The following is a 27158-nucleotide window of genomic DNA, read 5'->3' on the forward strand; positions in this document are numbered from 1 at the left end:
AATAAAAAATAATTAGTAAATAATGTGTTATAAAAGTATGTTCTAAAAAAAATCATTAATAAAAAATTAATTAATCTCCCAAAATTAAATATCAAGAACCAAAATAAGTATCGTCTTTATTAAATAGCTCGTAGTTCTTCAAAAAAAAATTATGAGAAGTCGGGATGGTATTCACTCTGCATTATTAGAAAAAGGAGATGCTTGCGGATACTAAATGAATTCAATTAACACTCATCCGATATCTAAACAAATTAGGTCTCCGTAATGGACATGTCATAGTTGCAATTCTAACGAGTTAGATGTAATAATGTACATTTATTTGTTAGTTAACATCATTTTCAATCATAACTAAGATATCCGTATGTATTTTAATACATGGATCAACATAAAATATAATTTTCACATGAACCATATTAGTTAGACATGTAAAATAGACAACCAGATTGTTTGGAATAATGGCATATGAACTGTATCTAAAATATCTAGATATTTTTAATGAAAATTAACAAACAAGAAAGAAAGCAAATGGCGTTGCACGCCGTATAACCACTGAATCTGGACTAGACATTTAAGATTTAAGCAAAGATTAGATTTCAGTGGTCAATTCATACCTCTGAATATAACATAAAAACAAAATCATAATTCGACTTGAGAGTATTATTATATTATTTTACTGTAAGTTTTGTAACCTTGCACCAATACCAACTTAATGAAGAAAATTTATCACTAATAGTCTAATACACTGCATCAAACTAAAGTTCCAAAACAAATGTAACCTTTTTTTTCCCAAACATATAATAACGACAAAACTATTAAATTAAAAGAAGACACATCTTTGTTTTTTTAATGTAACATTGTACAAGATAAGCAACTTCTACCAAAAAATTCCCGAGATTCCAGGGAGCATAAACATTGAACTTCAGCTTCCTTGATAAATTCACTGCATTTAGCTAAGTGACAATTGTGCATGTAACTCTTCTAATAGTCCCTTTTAGCTTCATAACAAAGCCACTGTCAAAGGCTTCAGTTCAAACAGAAAGGTGCTGGAAGCCTAAGGGCACGCTTGTAATTTAACTTGGTCTTCAGTGATTATTGTGTAGAAGTGGAATTTCCATCAACAACCCAATACTGCTTTACAGCAATTAGTATCTTCTCAGGAACAAGAGGACCATCTTCATGGTCAACCATTTTGGTATCCCATCTCATTCCTGCAACTATTTTCTTTACCTTTATTAAGGTATCGACTTCATCGCGGAATATGACGGCGCCTTCCGGCCGCAAGATCCGGTCCATCTCCAGAAGAATGTCTTCTGCATTACATCTGCATTTCATCAAACGCATATGCTTGAGGCTTACGAATGGACGCAAAAAGAGGAAAATTCAGAACCAAGTAATTGATCAAAACATTCAGAAAACTCTGTTTTTTGAACCTTATGATCAAGAGTCATCTTTGAAGGTCATATAAGGAAAACTATAATTGCATAAGAAGATGCAGGAGAGGATTTAGAATTGAATTAGACAATTAGTTGAATAGTGGTTTGCCAAACAAACACTTACTTATCCTTGTACAGACTAAAGAGGCCATTGGCATGAATGAGATCATATGTCCTTGGATATGTTGAAAAGGCTTCACACCTGAATTTGCAAAAATACAAACATAAATAAGGAATCCAACTAATAGTACAAGAGTCGTACAGCTACATCATATATTTCAACATTAAACGAAAAGATGCCATAAATATAACCCGAGAAAGAAGCTAGAAAGCGATACCAATCATGATAAATGCCAATCAAGCCGCGCTCATATATGACCCCCAGGGTACTTTTCTCAGCTGTGGTAGGCACAACGTTCATGACCCATAACTTGGGAGATTGAATAGCTGCAGCAAAACTACCCAACCCAGCATTCATATCCATAATGTTTCGATATCTTCCGGTATCCAACAGTCTATTAATTTTCTTGTAGGCATTTACATGTTTTTTCCACTTTTGGTTATCATCTTGGTATGTCTCGGAAGAAACTCCAGGTACCAAGCCACTAGCAATTCTAGGGGGAATGGCATATAACCTGCTCGGAAATGGTTTAAGATCTCCAGCTGAAACTTTAGGACTTGGGGTAACGCAGGCCTCCATTTTCTTGTACCTAAAGCAACAAAATAAAGTCATTCCACGTTAGCAAACCAGTTCTTCCTAAACAAAGTTATTTGTTAACAATATTCTGGATTTACTCCAGAAATATTTGATATATGAGGTAATCGCCAATTACAAATTTGAAAATTAACAAGGTAAGCAGTTCCAGAATATTTTCAAGCATTTCCGTAGTTATACATGAAGAAGACATAATCAAGCTGAGATTTAATGGATAGTAGAAATACTACAAGAGATACTAATATTGCATTATTAAACTGCAAACTACAAATAAACAGAACATACCAGACATCATCAGTATCTGAAGATTCACAAAAATTTACACCGGCATCTTCTTGTTTGCGTCGACATGACTCAGAATCCATAGTCTTTTGCCAAACAGCAATCTCAGCCCTCTCAGACCTCTTCACCCAGCAAAGTTTCTTAGCAATCTCTTCAATCTTGTTTTGTTCATCCTCAAGGTCCTCCTTTGGTCTCTGCCAGGCTTTGTAATTAACCCTGTAATTGATTGGAGGGCCCGAAAGCACCCAGTAACCGCCAGGTCTTAGGACTCGATCAACTTCCATCATATATATTCCACCTGTAAACATAATGCAACTTTAAACTGCTGCTGTCGCAAGTAATACAATATAAATTGTCAAATTAAAAAAAAAAAAAAGCATGATCACAATAGTTTGGAAATTGTGTTTCGAATCTGTATGAACTAATTCATAGACAAGATGATAGTGTTAATCGGGAAGTTCTCACCATTTGCTCCCCAAGGAATCAAACAGCGAGAACAGTGAGCCATGTCAAAGGCTCGAGATGGATAAGGCAACTTTATGGTTCCCAAAACACCAATTACAGCAGGTACACCCCTTTCAAGAGCAAATTGAACTTGTGCTTCATGAGAATCCCTTGGTGCAAATGACATGGCAATAACATTTCTGCTCCAAAGATACGCACCCCAACTTGCAACCTGAGCAAAGAAACCCAAAGTAAGAATTCAAAGTTAAAACAAATATAAAAAATGTATCCAAATTTTGTGTGTAATAATGGTAAAGGAGGTGCCAATGATAAACATACCCCACAACCAGTATCTAGCGCAGTCCTCACTGTCCCATTAGCTATAGGTATCACAGATGCAAGTTGATCAATATATTTATCAGCGCCTTGAGGAAACTGGGTTCCACCACCAGGGAATCTGAACACATTTCCCTCATATTGGATCCAATTCTGAATAGCCTTCTCAACTGTAAGACTCTTGTACGGAGCATTTGCATATGGAACATAATCACGACTCTTTGGCCATGGAAACGGAGTAACATACCCCTTGGGCGCTGGAATCAAACAATGCAGCTTCTCTTCTTCACGTGGGCAATGTCTCTCTCGATAGATCATGTTCTCTCTAGGGAAGGTCATTGCTCGCCGTTGATCTTGGCAGGGGGTATAATCAGTATATTTTGCTTTGCATGGTTGAAACACCTTAGGTTTCGAATCAGCTTCATCAAGTTTGCTAAGTTCTCCACTATGGTGGGAGTCAAAACTTAAATTTGGTACTATCTCACATTCTGTATTACTCTTGGTAATCTGCAATGCTATGCTATCACCCTTTCCAAAACCGCTTCTCTGCCACGCTCCCAATATATAGAAGAAACAGCAGAGACCAACTACTATAAAGATCTGCACAGTGCTTCTAGTCCTGCCATCAGCTGAACTTGGTTTCGCCATGTAGAACCTGAAAATGATCACTTTCCAATTCAGAACTAAGAAATGTGATGCTGAATTCTCAAAGACTATGTACCACTACATCTACTCAAGATGTAGAAAACCTGATAAGTCCAAATCCAGACACTTGCTCCAATGAACATAGCTAAAGAATAGCAAGTTCCAAAAATATCAATATTTTAATATCTATCCAACTCCTTATCAATGATCAACACCAATCACCTGCAATAATCTATAGCATACATCGATATAAAAGATTTTCATAACTGACACAAATCATGACAATTTAGTCTCAACCACCGTCATAAGGAGCAATCATTAGTTAGTTTGCAACACATATTGTCAAAAATAGATAAGGTGAAGCTAGCTTCAGATCTACTCAACAGTGTAGAGCTTAAGTAAGTTCTATGTCAAGAAAAGTTAGAATACTTCTTCTATACCACCCAAAACAACACAATCTTTAATCTTCTTTAGGATTTAGAAAATGAAGTATGCAAAAAAAAAAAAAAAAAAATACAAACTGAGATAGTAATTGAAGAGAACCAAACAAAACTTTGAACACCCACTTATGAAGAAAGCATGCAATATTGCAAAAAGGAGCAAATTCAGAGCTGTAATGAATACCCACGAAAGCTAATTACACAAAAGCAACTCAAAGCACATAAAAAACTGAACTTTAGATACGAGGAGGGAAGCGGAAAACATAAGAAGAATAATAAGGAAGGAAGAGAATTTAATGATGGGAATGGAAAGTCGAGATCTCTTACCGATCATATAATAATGGGTTCAGCAATGGTGGAAGGATCTGCGATACCCCAAGAACAAGTATTGGAAGAAATACTGAAAATTTGGGAACTTTATTATCTGATATTTATTTCTGAGCAACCCAGCAATGATTTCTGTGCGTGGCTGCACACCACACAGTGTAATGTGTTGTAGATCCGGTTGGAGAATGAGTGAGAGACTCTAGTCAATTGTAGGTATAAAAGCAAGTAGCTTTGGGACTTAATCACAATAAATAGGAAGGAGAGAAAGAAAAAGTGGGAAAATAACGGGAAACAGCTATGTTAATCTCTCTGTTCTGCCACTGAACCACTGTTTACGCTTTTTCCAGATTTACAGTGATTGGTATGAGTATGACTATGTATGATACGATATGATTAGTTTATGAATGAATTACAATTACAATTAGAATTTTGAATAAACAGAAAAAGACGCTGTGTGTACCGAATTCCCCCTCTATCCTCTATTTTCTGTTATTCTTGTTAAAATTGTTGTCTTCCAGTATATGCTAATTCAGGATTTATTACAATATTACTCCTATCTTTTCTTATCTTTTCTTTTCTTTTCTTTCTTTTGTTATATATACTTAGGTCAAATTGTTCTCACAAAAACGTGTTTTTTCGCCAATAATTCAGGTTCTTGAAATTTTAGCACACCCCTCTCGTTATTATGTCAATAGCCTAATACTAATACCTTCATTAATAAATAAAAGAAAATTAGTTTTATTTTGTGTAAAAGTAGGAAAACCCTAATCCCTAGTGATTAACCTAACGTGGATCTAATAAGGATATTCAGTTTTGTAAAATGTTTAAAAGAGCGATAGTTTTTCTTATAAAATATCAAAGTCTCACATCAGGATGTATAATTAAGTATAGATGATGATTGTGAAATGGAGGTAGGGCTCATGTACTTCAAGACCCTTCAGTTTTCTTTATTATATTGGGCCAACATAGATTTTTCATGTATAAGATTAATTAAATGTGCACGCGTTTACTCCACCGCCTTGGAATTGTGTTTTCCAAACTCATCAAAGTCAATTTGTCTTAGTTGTCAAGTTTTTTTAAAGTTATTAAACACTAATATTTTAATTACTTTTGGATTAAAATTTTTATAATAATAAAAAGTTTAGTGACTAAATTTTTTATGTTTTCATTTTATTGATCTCTTTATTTAAATATTTTTATTAAATATATATGAGCTCAAGTTGTGCATGTTTTTTAAGTTTTGATTTTGGCTCAAGAGGTTCAAAGGCTCTGTTTGTTTGAACATTTTTATTGATATTGGGGATGCCATTTATTAATTAACTGATTAATCCAATACACAACTAAAGATTATCCTTCTGTGTGTATGACATGAAGATGAACTAATAGACTGATAGACATCCTATGATTGAGATAATCTAATTCTTTAAAGATATATATTTGACATTTTCAAAATTTTTGTAATTTAAAATATTTAAATATTATTCTTTTAAAATTAATTATTCAAATGTATTTTTTATAATATTATAATCGCTATAGCATGAGGGATAAAATAACAAATTAGTTACCACCTTAACAAAAAAATAGTATTTGGACAATTAATTTTTCAAAAATGACATTTTGATAAAATAATTTTTGAAAAAGTTGATAGATTCATTTTTTCTTTTTTATAAAAAACAAACCTTCATGGGCTTAGGATACCGACAGGGAGGACAGTAGGAAAATCGTGCGAGCGGAACTGCAGATAGAAGTGATAATATTTAGATGTGAAGACAAAACAACAATCACAAGTGTGTTGTTCTGTTATTTCTCTATATAATTTTTGGTGAAGAATGAATGAATCGGATTTGTTCCAAATCTTAGGCTAATTTTTGTTGCCTAAATACTCATAAAAAATATAATATTTATTGATTATATATATTTTTTAATTATCTAATAATATTAAAAGATATAGTATTATCACGATTACGGGATTTAATTTATTTTAATTTATTATATATTATTAAAATTAGATTTTTTAATTAATAATATAATTAATGTTGCATGCTCTTAAAAATATTTTTATTGTTTTATTTGACTCTTTTAAATGTATTAATTAATTAATTAATTAATTTGATTAAAATAAATATTAAATTATTCATATTTTATTTAATTAAAATAAATAAATTAATTTTATTTTAATTTAATTTATTTTGTTTGGCTTATATATTTTAATTAATAATTTCTAAGAGTGTTATACTTAATTATTTATTTGAATAAATTAAAATAAATATCAAATTATTTAATATTTTATTAAACCATATTAATTATAACTAATTAATTATATTAATTATTTAACTGAACTAAAATAAATGAATTGACTTTTTTTATATATTTTGATTAATAATTTTTTAAATGTTATAATTTTTACATTATATATTTATAAGATATTTTTTATTTAATATTTTATTGAGCCAAATAATTATAATAATTTATTATATCAATCATTTAATTAATTCAATTATATATTATTTTATTCAATTTATTATCACGTTAATATTTAAGTTATTGTTTATAAAAAATTCTCTTTCATTTTCTTCCCTATCTTAAATATTTTAATTTTAAATTTTAAATTTTTATTCATTGTTTATATTTTTATTTTAATATCAAATATAATATTTCTATTAACAGTTTTTTACAATTTATTGTCCAATAATTATATGCTCTCCATTAATTATATCATCGTAAATATTTTTTTAATTTATCAAAAAAATATAATTTTATTTTTTCTTTTTTTTTGTTTTATTTATTTTTATATCTCATAATTTATTTACCGTAAAAAATTATATTATGCTAGAGGAAAATCTCAATGTTTACCAATTAAATTTTCACTTGTTAATACTTTTTTCTTCCTATAATGTATTATTTTAATTTTTAATTTTTTTATAAACTATAAAATGTTATTATTCGTTATTATAATATATTTATTTTATTTCTTTTATTTTTTTCTTATTTATTTATTTATAAATATATATTGTAAAATTTTTGTTTTTTTATCTCATATAAGTTAATTTATTATAATTATTCATATGTTGAGTATTTTCAATGTTTAAATTGTACTTTTTAGTGCTTAATTTCATTTTTAATTTAGGAGATTGAGTAATAAAACCTATCTATCTATTTATTTAATATACTAAAATTGGATTTTTTCCCCAATTAATAAAGGTGAGGTGTCATCTACTCGCAAATTTTTTCCCTCCAAAATGAATACACTATTTTTTCTTCTAACTTTATTTTATAAAAATATCTTTATTATAATTATATTACAATTAGCATTTAATGAATAATGCATAATTATACTAATTTAAAAATATCTTTATTATAATTATATAAAATTAATATTATTTAAATTAGTTTATTATCTATACGTATCTAAGGACTATAATAGATTAAATATTATTTAAATAATTTAGTTCTAATATTAGTATTTGATTAAATTAGTTTTAGAGAACGTTGGGGACAAAAACAATATATAGAATTAAAATTTAATTTTATCCTTTAATAATATTAATTTTTTACGGTACATAGTTATTCAATTTTTTTTAATCATAACTAAGTAAATTATACTTAATCACATTACTTTTATTCTAAATAAATTTATTTTTTTATAATTTTGCTATTAAAATTTTTACTCATCGTGTAATGTTTGTAAAATGACTAGAATTACATTATTTTATTGTATATGTATCATTTTTTTCCGCAAGTTTATGTACTAGTCATTCTACCAATATTTCATGATGAGTAAACATCTTTAAGAGTAAAATTATAAAAAAATAATTTTTCTAAAAAATAATGTGATTAAGTGTAATTTACTTAGATGTGATTAAAAAATAACTGAATAACTATGCACCGTAAAAAATTGATATTATTGAAGAATAAAATTAAAATTTATTTCTATATATTGTTTTTGTCCCCAACGTATTCGTCCTATTTAAGTCTCTAAAGTTTTAAAATGATCTCAATTTTGTCCTGCCGTCAATTCTGTTAACAGATCCCTAACGGCAGGACAACATCGAATCAATTTTGAAACATTAATGACTTAAATAGGACGATTTAAACGTTAGAGACAACTTTGAAACTTATCCAAAATATTAGAGACAGATATTTTACTCTAAAAAAGATAGTTCAATGACAAATTTTATCTCATGTTAAATTATACTTGTTCAAATTGATTTTAACATAAAAATAAAATAGTTTAAAATTTTTATTCATGAATCATAAAAAATTTATAAATTTAATCATTAATATTATTTAAAAAAAATTAAAAGATAAAATTTTAATATATATATATATATATATATATATATATATATATATATATATATATAACTAAAGATAAAGAGACTTAAATACGTGATTACTTAAATGAGTACGAAAAAATTATGTCGTTTGAGGTATAATTCACTAGCCATAAATTATATATTATTATTAATGAATAATTATTATATTTTATAAACAAGTAATTACGATACGTACTTTTATTTAAAACATAAAAATGATTGATTCTATAATTTTTAAAAATCAAAACATGAGGAACTATTTTATAAAAATAATTTAATTTTAATTAATTGATAATATAAAATAATTTTATATATATTTAAGAACTTAATTTAATATATTAATAACGTAAAATATTTTACACAATTATACAATTATATTTATTTTTTAAATAATTATTCACATAATTAATATAAAAAATAATTATCTTTATTAACATAAAATTATGTAATAAATTATTTTATTCGAATAATATATTAAAATTAAATTTATATATTTAATTAGTAAGAATAATTATCTTTTATATTATTCGTTAAAATAATCATAGGATTAGAAGATTGTAATTAAACATATAAAAAAGTGAAACTTCTCAAGACAAAAATGGTAGTGAAGTGTTTTGGTGTTGGAGTTGCGTTCCAGTTGATCCTCTTATCCGCATTCCGCACAATGCTTTCGGTGGCAGTTTCTTCTTCTCTCTCTTCCTCCCTCTTCCATTCCCCTTCACTTCTCAGCCTCAACACTCATCGGCGCCCTTTCACTTTCACTTCTCCACCTACTCCACGGGGTCTTCATTCTGTTTGCTTCTTCAACGCACCTAACAAACCCGATACCAATTGGCCTCTTCTCACCCGATGGGAGGTACCTTGGGAATGGCAAACCGTTACACTAACCTCTCTTGCTTGTGGATTAGGGTGTGTTTTCAAAACCTTATCGTGGAACTAACCACATCCTAATAATAGGATTTTAATTTTAATCCACTAATTTATTCCCAGCCAGTTTTGTTTTGACAGGTTTGGTTGAGGCCACAGCTCTTCCATATCTGGGAATTCGACCTGAGGTGCTTAGTATGGATGAGAAAGCAGAGTTACTCTTTTTAGATCAGGGGTAGGCTAATACCAAATACCTACCTTTCACTTATTGCTTTTATAACTTTGGTTCTGACTTCATTATTTTGGCAGCATCACAACTGCTGTTGTACTCGGAATTATATATGCCATTGCCAGCAATTTCCAGCCACTCCCTCAAGACTTCTTCAAATATGGTATGATCAGTTAACAACCCTTCAATTATATCAAGGTTTCTAAGGTTAACATTTGTCACTTCAATTAAGTTCATACTTCATAGTCACTTTTTTCCACTTCTAAATTTTGTTCTAGAATCCACCTTTTTGTTCTAAAGCTTGTCTTACTGAGGTGTTTAGTTAGCAGTTTGCTTACCTTGAAAAGTTATAATGTTATACACCTATGCTTATTTCCCATTCCATGATAAACATAAAAACTTGTTTCAGATTTGAGGGATCCTTTCAGTCTTCAAAAGGGTTGGCTTTTGTGGGCGGGAATCGGACTTGTAGGTGCCATAGCTTCCATTGCATTGACAGGAGTAGCTGTCTCATTCTTTAATGGAGAACCCCCACAAAGAGAGGTTAATAATTTTCTTTTAGGAATTTCACAGGCAGATGCTGTTGTATGTTAGTTTCTATCTGTTGCACTCTGAGGAGGCTAGTTAGGGCTTCCACTCAAATAGCATAAATAATCAATCCACTGAATTTAGGGTTAATTTCATAATTTTGGTTGTATATTGCCATCATATGGATCCTCCTAGCTAACTAGAGGCAGATCAGCTTTCCTTAACCAAAGGATGAGTGTGAATTAACCATCGTAGTGTACCATATTAGAACTACAACAATGACAGCTAAGTCTTGTCCAATTAAGTGAATTATATGGATCAAGCTACACTGTATTGTCTTATCATCATTTATGTTTACACTTTACAATCTACATTCAAATCAATAAAATCTTAGTCTATTTTAATAGTTTCACCTAATTTTCTTTTTAGCTTTCCTTCTATATTCAGCCATTGGATTCCTCTCCATCTGATCGATCTTCTTTCTTTATCAGAGTTTCTATGCACGTCTTTCTACATGCCCATATCACATAGACAAGATTCTACCTCCTTTTCCATGATAGGCACGACTTTCTCCCAAATGCACTAAATACTAATCTTATGTTGCCAAATGTTTCCACTCACCCAATGTAACAGATTCATCTTTGCAACATTAAGTACATTTTCTTGTTAGTTTATTGCCCAAATTCCTATAAACCCTAAACCAATACAACCTTTTGGGTCTTATAGTTGTGGAAATTTTTCCTTAAGCTTGATTGGTATGTTTTAGTCAAATAATGCTTGAAATGATACAATTCTCTTTCATCCACATTGCTTCAAATATATGGCATCCTCCTCTGTTTCCAATCATTTTAATCATGGGTCCAAGATGCTTCTAATACGTGATTTGTGGTATTGTACCTATTTTCACCTCAAATGTAGAATTTGTGCTTGCTTGTTAAACTTATATTTTATATATTCCTCCTTATTTATATTATATACGAATTTGTGCCTTTGTAAAACTATTACTTCTGTTCTGTTAATGACTCATTTAAAGTATTGGTGTTAACTTTTATGTGCTTTGATCTCTTGGAGATATCTTATTAGCTTCTATAAATTTCCTTTCAGACTGATGCTCTTGTAAAATTACTCCCGTTGATTGGATCTTCAAATGTCAGGTACTTATGAGATATTCAAACTCAAAGTTTCCTTATATCAACCCTTGGAAAAAAGAACATCAAAGCTTGTATATCGGTTCTGCATCCATGAGTCTTAAGTTACAATTACGTTTAACCTTTTCTGTAGCACTGCATGCTTGGTGGGCATTACTGGTGTTCTTGCACCTGTTCTTGAGGAGACACTATTTCGAGGCTTTTTAATGGCCTCCATGACTAAGTGGTACTGTTTTCTTTAATTCCTTCTTGTTCACATATTTAACATAGACTAAAATGAAATATTGATTAAAGAAACTGCAGCTTGACTTTCAAGCAAGACACGTCCTTTGCATTTGACACTAACTGCATAGATAATTGAATAGAGGAGCCTGATGTATGTGCAGCTTTTGTGATGCTGTAGTTGGCTTATCTTTTCCTGAAGGAGAAATTGATTCAGGTTGCATGGTGAAGCTTCCATTATGAATTTCTGCTTCCTGATATGTTTCTAACTATCAATGTATTTGGACTTGAAATATCAATAGTGCTTCTACAATCAATTTCAACTAGCTCTATTTGACTTGATAGTGGCATACCTGGGAGACTTTTACCTTGTGAAGATTAAAGAATGCTCTACTTGATAAAAGGCATACAACTGAGTTTGAATTCATAGTAAAATATATAGTTAGCTGATCTACTACAGAGACAAAATTAAAGAGGGTAACCTCAGTCCTGTTGTTTGGCTAGGCTGTTGACTATTGAGCATTAGTGGGAAAATTTCCCTCATGTACGTATGATTTCAATGCAGGGTTCCTACACCGGTTGCCATCATCATTAGTGCTGCTGTCTTTGCCCTTGCCCATCTCACTCCTGGGGAATTTCCGCAGTTGTTTGTTCTAGGTATTCTGCACATACAAGGAAACATGGACTTCAGAAATGCCAACAAGATTCTTCATAATTTTTGTGTAGAAAATGAATACACAGAATGTTTACCTAACTAGGAAGAAAAATTTTAACCCGTAAAAGAAACCTTATATTTTCTCTTAAAAGCTACAATAGTTCTTTCATGTACACTGATGAAGATAACTTATATTTGTGACATATGCAGGGGCTGCTTTGGGGATTTCATATGCTCAAACTCGCAACCTTCTCACTCCCATCACCATCCATGCTTTCTGGAACTCAGGAGTTATATTACTTCTTACTTTTCTGCTGGTATATATTTTTCTCACTCTTATGGATAAGTTTCTTTAGTGTGTGTTGATTACAATGTATATGCCTTTATGCAAATCCTATGAGTCTCTGGAAGACTGCAATCTTCTTTTTTTCTGAGTGCTAAGAATGCGTCTTCTAATGTTTGTGAATGTAGCTTCAAGGGTATGATATCAAAGAATTGTTGCAGACAAGTTGACAGGAACAGTTTCTCTCCTTTTCATAGATGTGGAGCATGTGCAGTACACAGAATAATATATATCCATTTCTTTGTATAACTATGCTGTGGAATACAAGTAAAACTTTCTGGTTTCAAGCAATGAAGAAGTAGAAAATGTCTGTACTTTTGTACAAGTTTTTGATTAAGAAGGGTTCGTGCTATCTTGGAGATCTCAAGCTCGAAACATTTGAATTGAAATGTGCATGATAAATTCCCAACTGTTTTAATCCTAATGAACGCAAGAGGTGCTAGTGGATAAGTACATTTCTCAGCTATATATGTATATATTTCCTCAAACTCGAGAAATTCTGGCTATACACTATACACTCACTTTTGCATACATCTACTAAGTATATTTTACATAAAAATATTAATTAATTAATTAATTAATATGCATTATAAAGAGAAATAAATGCATGCTACTTAAAGTTATACAATTATATACTAGTTTGTCTGATACAAGTATTACACTAGTTTGTTTGATCCTTATGGATTATTAATAAACACAACAAAATTTTCTTCAACTCCCAATTTTCATCCCCAACTTTTTTTCTGTTATCTGATTTGGAGAATCAATTGAATTTGTCATATAATGTGTGCATTTGCGTTAGGGGAGATCCACCATCTAGAGCAAAAACGGAAGCTCTTGAGAAACAATGTGGTGGCCTTCCTTTGAAGATTGGCTTAGCCACGGAGGAACGGGTCAGCTTCTTTTCCTTTGACAAGGTGGAACTTCCTCTTCTACCCTGAAGCTACAAGAGAATCACCATTTTTTGTTGGTAGCTATTTATTAAAGTTTATAATATGTATGATGCATCCATTGGTGCACTAATATAGTAAATATATAAGTTATGTTTATTAGAGTGATTGTGTTTTGGCCTTATTTTTTTGCATGAGATGTTTGAACTTTGAATAGTTTTAGATCCTTGTTAAATAATAAAAATATTCCAAAATATGGATTTTTTTTTTAATTGAAATATTAATGTATTCTGAAAAAAGAAAGTAAAAAAAAAAAAACAAATAGTTCAATGCTCTTTAAACAATAATTGTTTAAATTATACTTGAATCAAATAAATAATTTTTTAAAAAATATTATGTACACACAAAAATTTAATTATTAAATAAGTAATTTCATAAATATTCACGTATGTCTTAAAACCTTATGTTTTGTTTTAAAAAATCTCACTTGTTAAACTTATATTAACAAAATTTCACAAAATAAATAATTTTACCGAGTGCTTTAATTTTTTTTATAATAATTGTCTTTTTTTAAATATATTTCGAACTTTTATCACTTATACCATTCTTTTTGATAATATGATAAAAAATTATTATGTATGCACTTAAAATTATAAGATGGAATTTGACTTCCATTTAAAATATTTCAAACGCTAAAGATCAAATGACTAATAATATATTCGAATACAACATTTACTTTTTAGAAAATGATATAATGCTACTCTTATTTTTTCTGGCATCATTTTACATATAATTTTAAAAATGATATATTTATATAAATTTAGTGGGATAAATTTGCATTGTTGACTATATTTGTATAAATTTTATAAAAAAATTAAATAACATTATAAAAATAGGAGTGAGAATACTGGTTCTCGTATTTAGAGGGTTGATATGTATCACGCAAAAAGAGGCATAAATGGTTGTGTTTGGAGGGTTTGACTCGGTTTTAAACTTTGGTTACACGCTTGGGATGCAAACCCTAGGTCAAGGAACAGACAAAAGGTGGTTCCAACCGAGGGTTAGATTTTTGGGACCTTCACTGAATTTGGAGTCCCAAGTTTGCCACTTGACTCGGTGAACCTTTCCCATTAATTAGTCGTATGGCACTTGCCATCCAACCACTAGACATATTTGGCAAACTTTGGTGTAAAATATGTTACAAAATGTGTCAAAATCTATGATGTTATTAGTACTATTAAAGTTAGTGGGAGGTCATGAATGAAATTGAGAAATTGAGAAATCCCATAATTATTTTGTATTCCCAAAGCCTAGAGGAAATTGCCTTTCACGTGTGCTATTACCACAACGCCCCCGTCAAATAACAAGTTCCTAAAGACATTTTTTAAAGTTCGTCATGTCAAATAATTTGAGGCTCTTTTGTAATCTATAATTTTTTTTATTTGTTGAAATTTAGGTTGCGTTTGTTTTTTTTAGAACAGAATAAGATAAAATATTAAAAATAAGACATAAAAAAAGATATAAAATTTAATATTTTTATATTTTATTTAATAATAAAATAAAATAAATTATAAAAATTTAATTTATTTTTATTTTTTATTTAAAAAATTTGTAAAAAAAATATAACTATAAAAGTTTAACAAAAATAATAAAATAAAAAATAAATTATATTATTTGTTAGTATTTTTGTGTTTTATTTTATTAGAATGAACACAAAATACACTAATTTAATATTTTTAAACATAATATCTCTATTTATATTCAATCTATTAAACACAATTTTATGTCTCATAATCTTTGTCTCAATATCTTGTACTTATAAAAAACCTAACCCTAAAGATTGCTTTTGGTCAAAGTTCATCTTTCTAATATGTTGCTTAAAACCTGATGATCTTATCCATATACAATTATGCATACACCTTGGAATGGACCCGTGATAATCCTATTGGATCATGTCTCAACTATTTAATTTCTAACTGCTACATATTAGTCTGGTTCAAAGCCGATGATTTATGAAAACACAAGTTAAAATTCAAACAAGATTACCTAAACCATAACTGCTATGTAGAAAGTCACCAGCATTATTAAAAATAAAAGATTACACGAACAAGTACATCACCTAAACGGCGAAACCCTAAACTAGTGTTCGAATTTTGATGATAAAGACAAGAAAAAAATGGTGGAGAGTTTTCCTTTGGCCATAGAAGAATGACAAAATGATTATAAAGTGTTTAAAAATTTATGACTAGAAGAAGCTAAGTTATAAGTCTGAGTATGAAAGCGAAGAACTGAAAAACAAAGTTGGTTAATTTAATTAGTAGCCTTCGGGCCATTGAAAAGATAGATTGAGTGAAAATTAAGAAGGTCAAATAATAAGCCCGAAGTCAGAAGCATCATATATTGCAGTAGTCATAAATTTTGGCTAACTCTGAAATTGATAGAGATACATTGGTGGCAATAAACAAATGTTGATTTAGATGAATATAAAAATGAAAATGTTGCTAAAATATATATATATATATAGTAAAAGCGGTCCCCTACTCAACCACATTAGATTTTGATCACACGTCCGATTCTATCTCTTGTTGTTATCTAAAATTTGACATTAAACAAAAACTATTAAACTGTTTCGTCCTGACAAACCCAGTGGAATAGAAGCTCTGGGGAATGGAATAGAAACGGGATTTTCGGATTCTGAGAAGCCTTAAAACCAATAATATAATCCAAAGTTAGTCTAACTGGAATTCGATGTTGAATTATATATTGGAGCTTTGTTTTGGAATCAGGTTCAGGTCCACGTTTCCAAATGATATTTCAAAGTTTCAGACCCTCATACATAATTTTATTATTTTTCCTTGGAACTTTGCTTTGTCTTGGCCTCTAGCGGATAGGCTCAAAACTTTCATGTCATTACTAATATGTTACTTACCAAAAATGCATATTAATCTTAAATTAGTATCCACAAAACTTAATCGATACCTATATACAATGAAACTTGTCAAATTTAAATATTTAATAATAATAAATAATCAACTACACTAAATATAAACAATAAAATTTATCTGTGTCTAATATATAATAATTATATAGTATTTTTTATAAACAATAAAGTTTATGTGTGTCTAAATAAACACCAATGTTTTTAGTGTAAAACCAAGATTGTTAAATTAATTAAATACGGTAAGATCGCAATCCCCAGATGCTGCTAGTTTGGTGGTGTATGGAGATTCCAGCTTTTGGGTCATAGACAAATAACACACAGCTCTTTAATTAAGTTGAAAGTATGAATGAACAGTGGTACTTAATGATGAAAATAATGTGAATTAATTGGGTTTGATTTCTAATTAAGTTGGTAGTTGTTCTCTTTTTAAGAGCTTCATAGCAACGCGATCCTCGCAAAACACACGCTCCTTTAAGAGTCACCACAAAAGACGGCTGAACCTTCGGGTACAAGATCCCTTCTCAGGAAGCATATAATCACTTCACTACTTCAACTGTGTTCTCTCTCTATCTATCTATCTCTTCATTATTAGGGTTTTCATTTCTTGTTTCAAATAAACTTCTTCTATATATCCACCTCTTTCAACTCTCTACTCTTTCTTGAGGAGATGGAAGGTGAGAAGCTTGATGAGATCATGTTACCAGGTTTCAGGTTCCACCCAACTGATGAGGAGCTTGTCGGGTTCTACCTTAAGAGAAAGATTCAGCAAATGCCTCTGTCCATTGAGCTCATCAAGCAACTTGATATCTATAAATATGATCCTTGGGATCTTCCAAGTAAGTATATAATGGTTATGATCTGAATCAACTTAATGATAATAAGGCAATTAATTAAAAAAGCACTGTATGTGTAGAAGTGGCAGGTACAGGAGAGAAAGAGTGGTATTTCTACTGTCCAAGAGACAGAAAATACAGGAACAGTGCAAGGCCAAATAGGGTAACTGGAGCTGGGTTCTGGAAAGCCACAGGGACTGACAGGCCTATATACTCCTCAGAGGGTTCAAAGTGCATTGGACTCAAGAAATCTTTGGTCTTCTACAAAGGCAGAGCTGCCAAAGGTGTTAAAACTGATTGGATGATGCATGAGTTTAGGCTCCCTTCTCTTGTTGACTCTTCTTCATCCGACAAGACCACTATTCCTGCTAATGTCGGTATTTATCACTCTCTCAAACCTTTCTTAACAGGATCCATCTCACACTTTCTAGCTAACTTCAATTTCAACATGCAGGACTCTTGGGCAATCTGCAGAATATTCAAGAAAACAAATGCTACAGCTCAAAGAGCACTCTCTCACTCTTGGGTTTCTACCTTACCTGAAACAACACCAACCACCACTACCAATGATACAGATCACATATTCCAGTTTTGTTCATCCAACATGCCAGCAATGATGGCAAAGAAAACTAGCTTCATGACCCAGTTTTGCACTAACTACACTAGTGACACACAAATCCAAGATGTTGCATCATCTTATAAACCACCCTTTATTAATATTAATCCATTTCTTTACAAACACTTTGATCATCATCATCATCAGCTACCACCCATTATTTCAAATGGAGATCTTATAAGCAACGACTGTTTAATACCCTCTTCTACTACTCCACTTGAAACATCCTCTAATAGTGCAAAACCTACTATGGATTTTTCTTCATTGTTGCTGAACATGTCATCTTCTGTTCTTGGAGATTTTGCTGGAAAGACATCATCGTCGTCGTCATCCCAAGAGGGTACAGCAGCAGCAGCAACAGCAACAACAATCACAAGTAGCTTCGGTGGTGGAATGCAGGAGCACTACCCAACAATACCATTACTGCGTCAGATGCATCAAGGGAACAACAACAACAACAACAACATTGGCATCAACAACAACAACGTGTCTGCTGGCGGTGAAGAACAAGAGTTGGAGAAAGTTGGATCCATTGTTGGGTTCCCATTCATGAACATTGGGGATGCATGGAAGTCAAATATGCTTTGGGATACTTCTTGTCCCTTGTGATATGTGCCTGCTTTACTTAATTAATTAGCATTATTATTCCACAACCAAAGTATTATATTTATACTTAATCCAGTTTAATTAGTCAAAATTAGAAGCCACTGTTTTTATAGCTTCTAATAATTAGGTAGGACTAGCTTAGAGACTCTAGTTATCTCTGACTTTTTTTTAAACTTATATTTATGTTCATTTTATCTTAGCATTTAGAATCTTTTGTTAGGAGTTTCCAGTTCTTTTTTTCCGTAGTAGTAGAGTTTAGGGTTTTGTATTCTAAATAGGGATAAAATGTCAACTTGAATGTTTGTGGAATATAATTTTGAAAAACAAATTGAAATTAAGACGCACGAGCTAAGGAATGCTTGGAGAGACTCATATATATTATATCAGTTTTACCCTTACATGCAAGTCATTTTTCCATGCAACTTCATATAACTCATTTTACCTTAATTCACCTCATGCGTCTTTTAATCTAATTAACTTTTTAATCAACGCACGAATATATAGCTGTCTTTTTTAAAAAGATTTTATTTCTGTTTTTAAATTTTTCAATATTTTCGATCTACGTTCTCTTCCATTTCTGCGTTCTTTGCGTTTCTCTTTGTTCGTTCTTTATGTTTTTGAAGTAAAACTCTAAAATCAGTTTTGAAGAGTTATCTCGTTGTTGAAGATAATGAATAATTCAAATTCAAATTGTTAATTGAACCAAAACAAAATTGATTATTATTTTAAATCCAATCAAATGGTTGAGATGTGCTTTGATTCTAGTTAATATTTTCATTAGTAATTTATGATTCTGTAAGTGAATAATATTATTTTTGTTTGTGAAAATTATTGTTCATCATTGATGGTTTGAATTGAATGTAATGTAAGAGTTCTGCATTAAAGAAAATATTTTTCTGTATTTGCAGCAAATAAATTTGAGTATAACACGAAGATATTTAAGTGTATTGTTTAAAAATTTCGGTGTATGTGTGCTGATAATTTTTACATAATTTAAAACTATTCTTCCTCCTCCTCATCTTCTGCTGCTTCTTCTTCTTCTTTTTCATCATCATCATCATCATCTTTTTTTTATTCATCTTTTTTTTTCTTGTTTTACTTTCTCAAATTTCTTCTTGTTTACTCTCTTAATAAGAATAAAAACAAAAAAAATTAAACAAAGAAAAAGAAGAAACACATAATGCTGCAAAATTACTTGAAAGAGGATGAATTTACATTTATTTAACTAAAATAAAGAAAGAAATAAAAAAAGAAAAAAATTGCAGCATTAGAGAAAACATTTTTCAGTATTTGCAACAAATTTGGATTTAACTCGAAAATATTTACGTGTATTGTTTAAGAATTTTGTGTGTATGTATACTGATAAGTTCTGCATAATTCAAAACTCTTCCTTTTCCTCCTCCTCATCTTCGTCTACTTCTTCTTCTTTTTCATCATCATCATCATCATCATCGTCATCTTTTTTTTTCTTATTCATTTTTTTTGTTTTACTTTCTCAAATTTCTTCTTATTTTACTCTCTTAATAAGAATAAAGACAAAAAATCAAACAAAGAAGAAAAAAAACACATAATGCTAGAAATTTACTTGAAAGATGATGAACTTACATTCATTCAACTAAAAAAACGAAAGAAATGAGAAAAAGAAGAAGAAGAAAAAAAGTGCAGCATTAGAGAAAATATTTTTTCTGTATTTGCAGGAAATTTGAGTGTAATACAAAGATATTTATGTGCATTGTTTAAGAATTTTCGGTGTATGTGTACTTATAAGTTATGCATAATTCAAAACTCTTCTTCTCCCTTTTCCTCATCTTCTGCTATTTCTTCTTCTTTTTCATCATCGTCATCTTTTTTTTGTTTTACCTTCTCAATTGTCTTCTTGTTTTACTCTCTTAACAAAAATAAAAACAAAAAATCAAACAAAAAAATACATAAAGTTACAAATTTACTTGAAAAGAGGATGCACTTACATTCATTCAACTAAAAAAAAAAGAAATAAGGAAAAAAAGAAGTAAAAAATATAGCACTAAAAAAATATTTTTCTGTATTTGCAGCAAATTTGAGAGTAACACGAAGATGTTTAAGTATATTGTTTACATTCACAATTTCTTTCACTTTTCGCGACGATTTTGAGAGATTTTTAAAAAAAATTTATTTTTATTTAAATTTTGAGCGTTGCAATTTTGATTGAGGAAGAAGAATGGTTTACACTATTCAAGAGTTGGAGAAGTATATGTTTACACGCAATCTAAATTAAAAATTAAATTTTTGTTGAATTTAGACTAATTTATATTAAATTTATATATAAAAAAGACTTGTATGTGTAATAAATTTCATATTATATAGAGACTTATTTTGAGTAAATTTAGTTTGATTTAGTCCCTTGGAAATCACGTAGGAGCAAAAGCGCAAGGCAACGTATCAACCAAAAACACCATGATATGGAAATGAAAAGAAGAAAAAGAAAGAATAAAGAACTAATAATTATAATGTGACTTAACTTATCATTTTAGAAACAAAAGAATTAATTTTTAAATTTAAGAATTAAAATGGTTCACCATTTAAATTAAATAAAAATTAAACAAAACAAAACACAAAATTTCCAAAAGGATTAAAATACTAAGAAAATATATTACAACATATATCTTTTTTTTTTTGGTAACGATCTTTCTTTTTTATTAATTTGGTCAACATCAGTTCTTGCGCCTAGAAATTGATAAGAAGCTGACAATTTAGGCAAGCTTAATCCCTATGGGCTGTTCGGGAGCAACGCCTGATTCAACCAAGCACAATGCTGGCCCATTATTGACATAGTCGAGTAGTTCACAGAATTTTTGGTGTTTTCCACTACAAGAGTTAGTTAGGTGAAATACTACATGGACTTGCTTTTGCGGAAAAAAGACATCTACTGATGCAAACACAATTCGCAGGTTGTAACTATTGGTCTAAAACGTTTTTCACAAGTTGAATAAAAAACAAAGACGCATTTCAGTAGTTGCAAAAAGCTTCTTATTGGTCTTCTATATTTTTTTATCAGTTGTAAAAGCTACTCTTGTAGACAGAAGGACAAATAGTTAAGTTTTTTGAGAATTTAAAAATATATTTAAATTTTGATTTTTTTAAAATTTAAATACATCGATTCTTAAACTTAATTTTTTTATTTTAAAAATTCTCTTATCAATAAAATAGAAGTTATATTTAATTTTTTTGTTAGGTCTGACAGACCCAAGTAAATATGAGGGATCGATAAGTCTAAATTTTAAAAAATTAAGAATTTAAATATATTTTTAAATTCTCGAAAACTTAAAATGTTTACAGATCAAAAGGTTAAGAATCTATTTATCATTTTCTCTAAATAATTTTACCAATCAGATCCAAAAAAATTTTACTAATGACCAATATTAATGTATTAGTATTACATTAATTTTGTTTTCATATAAAAATTAATTTATAAATAATATTATATATCTAATTTTTTTTGTTAATAAAATCTAATTAAATTGGTTTAATATAATAAAAATCAGTTATAATTAGTATTATTTTAAATTTTATTGTTCAATTTAGTTGAATTTAATTCATAAAAGAACTTAAATATGTAGTATTACTCGTAGACTCATAATTTATGATCAACCACATCCGCATAATTAAAAGATGACATAAAAGAAATATTTATTAACTGTTATATATTAACTTGGCTTAATATAAACTTATATGTCACATACAATAGCAATAAATAAGTACAATTGAGAAACATGTATACACCAAATAAAAGTAAGAATATATTTAAGGTGAAGAAAGCATGCATGCATATTAGCATTATATTAACCCATTCAAGAATGGAACACCCGTTTGAGGCAACCAGCTATCCCCCTGCAAGAAATTAGACACAGTGAAATTAGCCGCATCCATTGCCCCAATAACATGATAACCAGGCCACGAAACTCGACTTGCAGTGCTTGAACCACTTCCCGCATTCTTATGCTCCGCGTAATACAAAGTATTCAGCGCAAAACTTCCACTCCAATCATGCCACCCAGCAGGATCAACAAAACCATCCATAAAAGATTCCATGAAAACTGTCCTCGAGTATTGCTTCCACGGCCTACCAAGGTACGTTTTCACAACACCAACGCGAGGGGCCAAATCGTCAGCAGCTCGAATCGTTGCGTTGTGTATGGAGATTCCGGTATTTTGGTTGGGATCGGTTCTTCCTTGTGCGGTAATTGAGTTGAACTGGCCGGTCATAGGGAGGCGGGGGAAAATGTTGCAATTTTGGAAGACTACCGCGGCGTTACCGAAAATAAAATCAACGGTACCATAAATGTGGCAATCGCTGTAGAATTGACGCATGGAATGGGTGTAGAGTGTGTCTTGATAGCCCTCAAAGCTGCACATGTAGAAGGCTGATAAGTCGGCTCCACTTCTCAGGGCAACTGCTTGGTGCTTGCTTGGCCCTGCTGTGTTTCGAAATGTTATGTTCACTGCTACAAAACCTTGTCCCACCACAGCTGCAAAATTATACACCACATCTCTTTAAATTTACTCCATATAATAATAGATAATAAACTCAGTTGGAATTACTTAATCACTTTAATATACATCAATTAGAATAAAAATTAAGATTTTTATTAAATTATTTATCACAAAAATTTTATGCAAGACTTTCTTCTAAATATTTATATTTTTTTTAAAAATTATTTATAATTAGTTTTAATAATAAATAAACTCCACATAAAATATATATATTCATTCTCTTTCATCTAATCATATTATAGGTGTGAACTAAATATGCGTATGATGCAAATAAAGGTATCGTCAGTGTAATATGCATTGCATGGCTTGGTACATATGCATAGATCTATAATTATTTCTGAATTCCAATAATAGTGGATTGCTGTTTAAGTTCAGAATAAATTGTTTTTGCTTACCAAAAGTTGCTGAGTTGAACGTTGTAGAGCCATCGACAACATTGCGATCGCCGGTGATTATTGTCTGGTTGATTCCATCTCCAACTAGCATCAAGTGTTTCTTGTTCTTCGCAATGGACACATACTCTTCATACACACCTTTCTTGATGAAAACAAGGAAGTAGCCATCACTGGAAGCCGTGTTATTTGGCGCCGCAGATATGGCTGCGTTGATGGTGGTGAAGTTTCCGCTTCCGTCCTTGCTAACAACCACCATATCCCTTACATTTACGCTTTCCTATCATGCACAAATACAATTGTTGGATATTGAATATAAGGGTATAATAGTAATATGACACTACAAGTCAAAATAGATATAAGTAAAAACTCAGATATAATCAATTTTACGAGTCGTTAGATGAAAATTTAGTCAAATTATTCAAATCAGCTCTCAGCTATCAACTTTACGTGAAGTTGCACTGAGTTTTCACCATAAATATATGTTATGGTGCAATTTACATATTGCAAAATGAGCATCACAGTCAAAACATGTCACGTATCATAGTTTGGGCATCTTATATATATATATGGTAAGTAAAAATAATGAAGTATTGAGCATGATAAAGACCGCTACTACATACTCACCGTCTGAAGCAGTTTCCTCAGGTGGTGGTGGCGGCCGTGGTTTCCATGGCGGCCTCTACCCGAATCATACATGTCACGTACTCGTTTCGGCATCTTATACGGTAAACGACCATTTTGTTTCCATGAATGTTTGATTTTCTTCTCAGGAGCCCAACCCCTCCTGAACAAACACAAGGACATGCTATGGAGCTTGGTATCATTAGAGAGCATTGAAGAAAGATAACTCTTCACTCTTTCATCGGAAGCTGTGGTTTGAAGACCATCCAAACATGTTTGTTGGTTCGTCAAAGTAGCACTGAGCTGTGTCACAATGTCTTCAGCATGTGAAGATTGAAGAACATTGCTGGATTTATTAACCGTCTCTTGTGTATTGTACAAGAAATCCAAGTTTAGTTCAGCGAGGAATCTACAATCTTCCAGGGCTCGAATCGTGTTTTGATCGTACGATGATCCATCCTGGAGATATGAGTCCATTAAATTCAAGAAGCTGTGTGATTGTGACACTGATTTTTGGACGCAAATTCGACCGTAGTCATAACCGGTGCCGTATTGGTTTGCAAGCAGGGTTTTGCAATAAGCAGGGTCTTCTGTGGTGTCACAAAATGTTGCTGGTGGAACAGTATTGTTGTAATAATAATGTTTGGCCATGGATAAAGAGGGAAAGAAAGAAAGCATTACAACAAAGAGGGTACGAAAAGAGGAATGCATCTTCTTCAAAGCCATTGTTGGATATAGCATGGGATATAAAGTTTTGGACCTCTTTATATAATGAGTGAATATAATGGGGACATTAATTAGTTATAGGAAGTCAACTACATGGAATAAATTTAATTTGGTTACTTAAGGTTGATATGTGTGGCTACCGCGAAGTTAGTCAATATTATTCCAATGAATCAACGAGAAAATATTTAGTTAATGCTCTTGGAATATATTCATATGAACAGTCATTAATTTGATATATAATTGTGCATGTATTGAAATATTCCCTTGGAACGGATTACATTATTTTATTTATAAGTTTTGAAACTTTAGGGACTATATTCACTTGTTCAAATTGCTTCGGGGACTATTGCTTGGTGCATTACATAGTTGATTTATTTCTACACCTTGTGTATTAAACATATATATACACGTATCTTGTTATTAAAGATAGTGTGGGATCAATGATTTCTTTTTGGCCGCCACTTACTTAAATGAAGTTTTTGGCTTAAGTGTTTCACGTGGTATGTTTTCCATTATTGTATCAAATGTTAATCAGATTTATTTCTTAATTTAGTTTAATTTTATTTTAATTATATTTCATGTATTGAATCGGACTATGAGTTTTAAGGTTGTATAGTACAAATAATTTTCTTTTAAAATTGAAAGGCTGATTAGAATTATAATTAGTATTGAACAGTTACATTATTTTCTGTGATACACCCTGAATCAATAGAAATTTCTAATTTTGACCCTAAACCAAGAAAAATTCAGCCACTACTCTTTGATTATGGGAGGAGGAATAATATTGAGGGCAAAATAGGAAAAAGTGATAATAGGAATAATTTTGTAACTAACTACCTGCATGTCAGAGGGTGAGGGTCATGCACAAGAGGCAGGGGTGATCTCACAAGATTTGGAGAGAGAGTAGGAGAGGAATATAAGGAACAGTAGAGTAGAGGAAATCATAGGTATTAAATTACTTTTTCACCTTAGTCTATGGCAACAATAAAGAAATTTTGTGACTCACAAATTCAACCCAACAAAATATAAATTCAATTCAATCAATTTTATCTTGGTATCAGAGCCATGGTATCCTCCTTGAGGAGGATATATAAGTTATCATCTTTTCGGTGAGAAATCACCATGCTTCTTTTTCAACATCCTCCCACAATAAATAATCATAGATTTAATTACATGCATCCAAGTGAAAACCCTACCACAGTTTTGGTTATCCCGGTTCTTTACCAGCAATTCCGTCCGCGCCTTTTTTCTTCCGTCAGTTTCGTCTGTATTCTGTTTCAGCAGTTTAATCTGTATTCTATTTTAGTAGTTTCATCTGCACTCTTATTGCGCTCTATGCGCCCTCTCTTATTGCGCTCTACGCGCTTATTTTTTCATTTTTCTTTTGAAGATCGCTGTTCAAGTACAGCATCTCCTTTTATATTTTTGCCGCCGACAGCTCAAACTCCGCCACACGCATTTTTTGAAGATCGCTGTTCAAGCACAGCATCTCCTTTTATATTTTTTGTCGCCGGCAGTTCAAGCTATGTCGCACGCATTTTTTGAAGATCGCTGCTCAAGCACAGCATCTCCTTTTATATTTTTGTCGCCGACAGCTCAAGCTCTGCCGCACGCATCTTCCTCCGCGTCACTACGTCATACGCATTTTCCTCAACAATTTCATCGAAACTTATTCAAGCTGTGGATTATTGACATCTTCCATCCACCATCTTGCGGGGCGTATTAAATTACTCTTCCACCTTAGCCCATGACAATAATAAAGAAGTCTCGTGACCCACAAATTCAGCCCAACAAAATACAAATTCAATTCAATCAATTTTATCAATAGGAAAATAGTAAGAATTGAGAATAGGCTTAAGGAGAGACTGACTCACTATTTCAGCCATTGTATTTCTCATCACTTGCTATTTCTGTCAATCATACAGTACTGAGGGAAGATCATTATAGTCTACTCTACTTTTCACATATATTTTGTTTTTCTGAATTGTCATTGCAGATACCGGTTGTTACAACTAGTATCAGAGTAACGATTTGCGAGTATGCTGTGTATGATCTCCACGCTCGTTGCCA

The 27158-nt window shown here is 31.0% G+C and overlaps 4 protein-coding genes across 7 annotated transcripts; 2 read left to right on the forward strand and 2 right to left on the reverse strand.

Annotated features, from left to right (window-relative positions):
• Positions 1 to 633: 633 nt before the first annotated feature.
• Positions 634 to 5589, reverse strand: LOC112791930 (probable methyltransferase PMT2). Its single transcript, XM_025834973.3, has 7 exons — positions 4623 to 5589; positions 3214 to 3865; positions 2896 to 3106; positions 2434 to 2728; positions 1772 to 2143; positions 1558 to 1635; positions 634 to 1321 (listed from the first exon to the last, which is right to left on the reverse strand). Exons 2-7 carry the CDS (start codon positions 3856 to 3858, stop codon positions 1090 to 1092), a joined length of 1833 nt encoding a protein of 610 aa, XP_025690758.1. The 5' UTR covers positions 3859 to 3865; positions 4623 to 5589; the 3' UTR covers positions 634 to 1089.
• A 3938-nt stretch (positions 5590 to 9527) lies between these two features.
• On the forward strand, positions 9528 to 13418 carry LOC112791931 (uncharacterized). Of its 2 annotated transcripts, XM_025834974.3 has the most exons (9): positions 9528 to 9847; positions 9933 to 10040; positions 10115 to 10197; positions 10444 to 10577; positions 11667 to 11716; positions 11844 to 11936; positions 12498 to 12589; positions 12798 to 12904; positions 13059 to 13418. In XM_025834974.3, the coding sequence occupies exons 1-9, from the start codon at positions 9537 to 9539 to the stop codon at positions 13098 to 13100; spliced, it is 1020 nt and encodes a 339-aa protein (XP_025690759.3). In that variant the 5' UTR covers positions 9528 to 9536; the 3' UTR covers positions 13101 to 13418. The 2 variants fall into 2 exon arrangements, with proteins under 2 accessions (XP_025690759.3, XP_025690761.3); XM_025834976.3 differs by lacking the exon at positions 12498 to 12589.
• Positions 13419 to 17017: 3599 nt separating this feature from the next.
• LOC112791932 (protein FEZ-like) lies at positions 17018 to 19160 on the forward strand. Of its 3 annotated transcripts, XM_025834979.3 has the most exons (4): positions 17018 to 17267; positions 17466 to 17597; positions 17675 to 17967; positions 18049 to 19160. In XM_025834979.3, the coding sequence occupies exons 2-4, from the start codon at positions 17531 to 17533 to the stop codon at positions 18817 to 18819; spliced, it is 1131 nt and encodes a 376-aa protein (XP_025690764.1). In that variant the 5' UTR covers positions 17018 to 17267; positions 17466 to 17530; the 3' UTR covers positions 18820 to 19160. The 3 variants fall into 3 exon arrangements, with proteins under 3 accessions (XP_025690764.1, XP_072068849.1, XP_025690762.1); XM_072212748.1 differs by lacking the exon at positions 17018 to 17267 and having other exon boundaries at positions 17287 to 17597; positions 17678 to 17967; XM_025834977.3 differs by lacking the exon at positions 17018 to 17267 and having other exon boundaries at positions 17289 to 17597.
• Positions 19161 to 22458: 3298 nt separating this feature from the next.
• LOC112791934 (pectinesterase-like) lies at positions 22459 to 25080 on the reverse strand. The gene is made up of 3 exons (XM_025834980.3): positions 24366 to 25080; positions 23742 to 24018; positions 22459 to 23321 (listed from the first exon to the last, which is right to left on the reverse strand). Exons 1-3 carry the CDS (start codon positions 25071 to 25073, stop codon positions 22630 to 22632), a joined length of 1677 nt encoding a protein of 558 aa, XP_025690765.1. The 5' UTR covers positions 25074 to 25080; the 3' UTR covers positions 22459 to 22629.
• Between the last annotated feature and the right edge of the window lie 2078 nt (positions 25081 to 27158).

The sequence above is a fragment of the Arachis hypogaea genome, chromosome 13 (assembly GCF_003086295.3).
Source record: "Arachis hypogaea cultivar Tifrunner chromosome 13, arahy.Tifrunner.gnm2.J5K5, whole genome shotgun sequence".
Taxonomy (NCBI): domain Eukaryota; kingdom Viridiplantae; phylum Streptophyta; class Magnoliopsida; order Fabales; family Fabaceae; genus Arachis; species Arachis hypogaea.